Here is a 6,290-nt window from a genome sequence, read left to right on the forward strand (position 1 = left end):
CTTCAGCCCAGGGCCTGTCTTGGCCATCCTGGGACCTGGTCTCCTGGAGGGAGGGGGAGGGTTGGTGTCCTACCTTCCACCAGGCTCAGAAAGCCTCAGCAAAAGCCCGGACATTATGCAGTTACCTCATCCCTGACTGGATCCTCAGGAGATGGGGGCCGCCTTGGAGGAGGTGGATGGAAGGCACTTGGTTCTCGGGTACTGGAGTGACGTGACAGGTTCCTCGGGGAAGGTGGTACATCTGCAATATAAGGGGAACATGGCCTCTTTGATCTTTGATCTAAACCTTTTCTTTTTACCTGTCCCCATGCCCCAAACTTACTGCGCTCTGGTGCCATCCAGCGGGGCTGTTCTGGAGGGGGACCCTGCACCGAGGGGGGTGCCTGCTCCTTAGGTCTTTCCAGAGGAGGACTCCTCCATCTGTCCTGGCCTTGGTGAAGGGCTCCAAATCGGGATCGGCTGAGCACATGTTGGGGACACAGCTTTGACAGGGTTCTTGGGACAGAGGCTCTCCCCACACTTCTCTGGATCTCCACCTGGACCCTTCCCTGACTCCTCCCTGCCTCATCTGTCTACCTCTGGGCCCTTTCAAGCCCCATGTCAGGCTCTGGGGATAACCTCTAATGTTCCCTGGGCCCAGCCCTGGCGCCTTCCTCATGCCCATCTATGCCTTGATCCCAGCCTGGCCCCTCCCCAGCTCCAGGCCCAGGGTCATTGGGCCACAGGCTCCTGGGCTCCCCCAGATGTCAGGCCAGTGTCTGGCCCACCTGGGCCTGAGCTCCGAGGTCCTGCAGCTGGGCTGGGGCAGAGGCTGCCTACCTCTGCTCCAGTTCCTCCTCCAGGGCCTTCTGCAGGCTGGTCCTCAGTCGCTCTGCCTGGAGGAAGCAGCAGTTAGGCAGGTTATATGTGTGTGTTTGGGGGGGGGGGGGTGCAGGGAGAGAGTGATTGTTGTTGGGCCTCAGACCTACTCTATCCTCAATCCCACCCATGGCTACTCACCCCCACTTCTTGGCACTGGAAAAGCAGAGTGCTGTTGCCTGGCAGGCCCGACTCCTGCACGGTGATGGACAGGACGGAGTTGTAGGAGCAGGAGTTAAGTGCCACGTCCATGGCCTGGATACTGTCCAGGCGGTAAGAGTCCAGCTCCTCCTGGGCCAGGTGGAGAGGTCGGCTGTGAGGTCACCGAGAGCCAGGGTAGCTCCTGGGAGCTTCTGACCTGGGTTGCCCAGCCCTCCAGTGACCTGGGGCTGGGTGTCATCACCCCTGACCCCTGGACCTCTGTTCCCTGTCTCTTCCTAGGCTTGGGTGTGTATTGTATATGGGGAGGGGTGGCTGCTGTTTGGGGCGTGGAGGGGTGGAGTGCATGCCTGGTGCTGGCTTTTCCACAGCCTGGGTTAGCTATGACCCATTGCGGGGTACGGTGGGAGCGCTGACCTTGGTCTCGATGTCCAGTAGCTGGAGCCAGCCATCTTTGACCTGCAGGAGCAAGTCCTGGCTCCATACCCGGCCCTGAGCATCCATTTCCTGTAGCTTCTGCATGGCGTCCTTGGGCTCCCGGACTCTCTGAGTGCCCAGCTTACATGTCATCAGGTGCTGAGGAGAGAAGAGGAAGCCCAGGAAAGGGAGCAGGTTTGGCGAGGGGGATCACAGGTGGTGGTGGGCAGGGTGGGGGGAAGGCAGCAGCAGAACACATGGCCCCAGCCTCCTTGTGGGGGAGTCCCAAGCAATCCCAGTAAAGTAGCCTTCAAGGGCCAGTGTAAGGGCCAGAAGCAGTCGAGCGAGGATAGGGCCCCCAACTTGGGGTCTGATGGGCTGTGTCTAGGACTCTGGAGGAAGGACCTGGCCTTTAACTGTCCAGGCCAGCTGAGGGGGCTGGGTAGTGGCCTCAACCACCCAACAGGTAAAGTCTGAACTCCTCTGGGTGGGATACAGCACCCTCAAATTTTGTCCCTGGCTTCCTTTGCCCCCTTCGGGAATCTACCATCCCAGCTTGGTCCTTCTGCTCACTGACCTAGAATTCCTGACTCCATGCCATTGCTCATGCTGGCCAGCCTACCCAGAATGCCTTTCCTACATCTGCTCATCTATCACCTCCCACTGTTTCAGGAAGAAGACCAAGCCCCCCCTTCTCCCTGATTCTTGCCCGGTGAGGTCCATAGTGATCTTAGCTCCACTGAGGCCTTTGCCCACGGCCAGTCTGCTCATCCCAACAGGTTTTTGCTGTTATTGTCCTTCCTCGAGGCGACCCCTCCCTTCTTCCATCCAACTTCACAAGTCACGGTCCTGCCCCTCCCTGTCCCCTCCATGCCCTCGTTGGGGGAACTGTCTGCCTCCTGCCCTCAATCCCACCACCCTGCTCTCTGTATAGCTCCTCTCCAGGAGGAGCTGCCATATTCAGGGGCCCCTGACATCATGAGGAAATGCCCCAGCACCCTGGACATGTCTCTTCTTGCTCTCTCGCTGGCTGGGCCTAAATAAAGCCAGTTCCCAACCTCTACCCCCGCCACGAAGCCCAGTACCCCAGGCCCCAACCCACTGGCTCGGGGACCCCTATCTCTGCTGCCCTGTGGAACCTCCATACCATCAGCCCATGTCCCTTCTGGCTTCTTCTCCATGACAGGCCTACGTCTGCTGCTGCCCGGGACAGTGTCTACCCGGATGCCCCAGCCTGGTCAGCTGTACCCTCTCCCTGCCACACCCTCCACTCTGTGCTTTCACCGCCATTCTGTTGACAGCCCTTCAGGCAGCTAGATGTCACAGTGCCAGTGTCCTCCTCCTAGGCAGGGCCAGAGCCCCATTCTAGCTTCCAAGCAGCTCATGCCAGCCTTGGGTGCTCACGCCCAGACAACTCCCCTCTCCTCCCTCCTCCTGCCCTGCCAGATCCTTGGCAAAGAGCAGTACCCTGGGGACTAGGGTGCAGGGGCTGGGTCAGGACATAGGTGGGAATGGGGGGGGGGGTGCAGGTGCCTGCGGACCCATCGCTCTACTACTTGTCCCTGCCTGGGGATAGGACATCCACCTCTAGCCAGCCCTCCCTGCCGATGCCCAGCTACCCAAGAAGTGCTAAGTACTTCTTGGCACTTAGCAGATACTCAGCTCGGCTTGTTGGACCCAAGCCCATCTGATTTAGCTGGGTCAGGCTTTTGGCTTCCCTGGCAGGGCCTTGCCTGGGATGTCTGCTTTTCGGCAGGGTGCTGGGCACATGGAAAATCTTGGGTTGAATCAGGGCTGTCTGGGGCCCCAGATTACTTACCTCCACCCTGTGCTGTAGGTGGGTGGGCTCTGAGGTGAGGCTGTGTGAGTACTCCTTCCGGTGCACTGCGGGGGTACAATGCAAAGGCAGGGGAGGCAGAGAACCAGGTGAGACATTGGCAACTGCAGGGCATGGTCAGCATCGGGAGGGAGAGACCAGAGAGCTGGGGTTCAGGAAGCCCAGGGGGAGGGAAGAGAGAGGGGGCCAGAGAGAGAGCTTACTGTAAATGGCTCTGCTGCTGGGCCGGGACATGGTGACACTGCCGAGAGGAATCCCTAGAAGCCAAAGGGACGGTCAGGGCTGGGAGAGGAATTCCAGGGCAGAGCGGGGTACCATGTTGCTCTTGCAGCTCGTCCCTAACCCAGCCTGAGACTGGGACCAAGCTCTCCCCTGGGGCTTCCAGGACAAGAACCAAAGCTCTGGCTCTAGGTGCCTTTCCGGAACCATCCCCAGCCATGCTTTCCACTGAGGAGCCGTCCGTCTTGGCTGGGACTGTGAAGCCCCAAGGCAGACTCCTGGCCTCCCATTATTTGGTCATTTCCTTGAGCTCAGGAGAGCTGTGTGGACAGGAAAAGATGCCAGCCGGATGGGCTGCACCCAGCTTCTGTCAGTAGTAAAGGCATTAGATTCAGCAGCCTTTCCTGCCAAGGCAAACCGCTGTCCAAGCCTGTTTCAATTCTGCATATTGGGAGGAGGCTAATGTTGGCGCCTAAGCTGGGGACCCATTCAGGAGGAGTGTGTGAGTGCACACAAGTGCATGCATGTTTATGATGGGGCTATATAGGATTTATCAGTGATCTGCACTCCCCTAAATGTCTTACTAAGTCTCCTGTCTCTTTCTTTGCCTTTCCATACTCTGAAACCTCTGCTCAGAGCCCTTCCCAACCAACCCTAAATTCCAACTCAAGCATCACCTCCTCAGTGAAGCCCTCCTTGATTGTCCCACTCCATCCTGACCAGAGTGCCCTCCTAATGCCACACCGAACCTTGTCAGTTCCTCTCTAACAACGACAGCCACCCTGGTTTGGGCTGTGAGCCTGGTGCCAAGCCCCTGATGCACATGTCATTGAATCTTCACTTCCATCTTCTTGTACTTCCTTGGCGCTGTGTGCCCAGTACTGTTCTACAGACTTTACCATCAAAACCTCCTCGCCAGGTGATACTGTTATTATCCCATATACCAGATGAGGACACTGAGGCTCAAAGAGGGCAACAGGCCTGAGGTCACAGTGAGTGTTTAACAGAGAACAGACCAGCCCTGTCTGGCTGCCAACTCCATGCTTCAATTGTTTATATATGTGCCTCTGTCACTGGGCTGTGAGCTCCTAAGGACAGACTTTTGCCACAGCTGTTTTCTCAGTGCCTTCCTGGCACAGAGGAGTCTGGAAGACATAGATATTGAAATGAGATGGAGGCAAATGAGGTGCGTGTGTTCGTGTGGGCCGGGGTGGGGGTTAGTTGAGTCTGTGGGTCAAGGGTATGTGTTATTTGAATGAGGTGTGTGTGCGTCATGGGTAGGTGTCAGTTTTGTGGATGGCCATTCATTTCCATGGTATTCCTGCATCATACAGAAAATCTGTAATATCCTGGGCAAAGTGTCAGAGAGCAACCCACACCCATATTTATTAGGACTGTTATGAAAACAGCCAAGGACCTGATAAGACGACACAGTGATGAGCAAATGAGTTGCTAGTAAACAATTCAGGGATGGTGGAGGAGGTGCTAGGCCTGTGTTTTCCTTGTCTGGGAGGACCCCTTTCCTCTCCCAGGGTGAGGGATGCTAGAAGCCTGTTCCTCCGTGCCCCAGCCCCTCCAGCAACACCCCCCGCCAGCTGTAGTACTTCCTGTTTTTAGTTACAGAAGAGAACATGAGCTCTGCCTCGGTCAGCACCGCTCCCCACTCCCTCCTGCTGCAGCTTTTGCTGCTTTGGCCTGTCTTGCCAGGGGTGTAGGGGCTGTGGCAGTCTAGTTTCCCCCACTCACCCCTGAATAGGGACTCAGAGCAGGGGCTCGCAGTGTCTACATCACGGCCACTGGGACAAAGCCCAGAGACGCTTCTGGAGCCCTGGCTCCGTGCCCAGCTCCCCGGCCAGCTAGCCCACAGCTGAGTCCCAAGCCTTTCTTGGGGCTGCTCCTCCTGGCTACAGCTCAGGGTGGGCTGGAGACCCTGGCCGGGGAAGCCACTGAGCTGCTCCCACCCCCTTGGGGGTCCCCTGCTGCTAGCTGGGCGCTGACATTCTGAGGGCCAGGACTTACCTGGAGTCCTGTGATGCCTGGTGGCTGGTCTTCCCAAGGGGTCTGGTGTGTGGGTTGGTGACCGGGAGCTGGTGGTGAGAGGGCAGTGGCTTCTCTGCTAGTGGCCACAGGCAGAGGCCTTGTGATCAGGCGGGTCCTGGGTGAGCAGGAGGGCCTTATGGTGATGACGCCAGACGGCCACACCTGTGTTCTTTGGACTCTGATGGGTGGGGAGGCCTCCTAGGCCACCACCTAACAACACCGAAGCCTGCACCTGTGGCAGAGCATGTGCCAACAGGTGTCCCAAGCTTAGCCAGACCCCTGCTTCCCAGCTCCCTCCTCTGCTTGCCTCTGGTGTTAGGGTGTGGCCCCCTTTCCTCTGCCTTTTGGGTACCTCTTCTGAGACCCCAGGTCAGCCTCAGGCAGCAGGACTGGGACGAGAAGGAGAGGGTACCCATGTCCCAGGAGAGTCTGGCTTCTGTGGTCAGGGGACGCGCAGCTGGAGGTGGACCCCTCGCTTCGGGGAAGCTGTGGGCTGGCCTGTGTGCCCATGTGTGCACATATTACACATGCTGCACATGGGAGTGTATGACTGTGTGTGCCCAGCTGTTGTCTGGGGGCAGGACATGGATCTTGTAAGAGCAGGTGGGGACCGGGCACTGGGACCGCCATGGGCATTACGTGGAGGGCTGAGATTCCTTTCTGGGTAGGGCCCACCTCATTCTGTCCTTTATTCTGTCCCCTCCCAGCCGGCAGGGAGCCCCCCAACCCTCAATTCTAGTTCTTCCTCTCTCTTTCCTTC

The 6,290-nt window shown here is 58.0% G+C and overlaps 1 protein-coding gene across 1 annotated transcript in view; it reads right to left on the bottom strand.

The window, feature by feature from the left end:
• Positions 1–5,604, bottom strand: part of EPS8L3 (EPS8 signaling adaptor L3) — a 12,480-nt gene extending 6,876 nt beyond the window's left edge. Inside the window, exons 1-8 of the mRNA XM_074318808.2 lie at positions 5,510–5,604; positions 3,475–3,528; positions 3,254–3,318; positions 1,435–1,593; positions 1,000–1,149; positions 820–875; positions 323–459; positions 126–241 (exon numbers count right to left, since the gene is read on the bottom strand). Of these exons, the coding sequence (XP_074174909.2) occupies positions 126–241; positions 323–459; positions 820–875; positions 1,000–1,149; positions 1,435–1,593; positions 3,254–3,318; positions 3,475–3,505 (714 nt within the window). The 5' untranslated portion in view covers positions 3,506–3,528; positions 5,510–5,604. The remainder of the gene's footprint in view (positions 1–125; positions 242–322; positions 460–819; positions 876–999; positions 1,150–1,434; positions 1,594–3,253; positions 3,319–3,474; positions 3,529–5,509) is intronic.
• Between the last annotated feature and the right edge of the window lie 686 nt (positions 5,605–6,290).

The sequence above is a fragment of the Rhinolophus sinicus genome, chromosome 7, assembly GCF_057876585.1.
Source record: "Rhinolophus sinicus isolate RSI-liver-muscle chromosome 7, RSI-T2T, whole genome shotgun sequence".
Classification (NCBI taxonomy): Eukaryota; Metazoa; Chordata; class Mammalia; order Chiroptera; family Rhinolophidae; genus Rhinolophus; species Rhinolophus sinicus.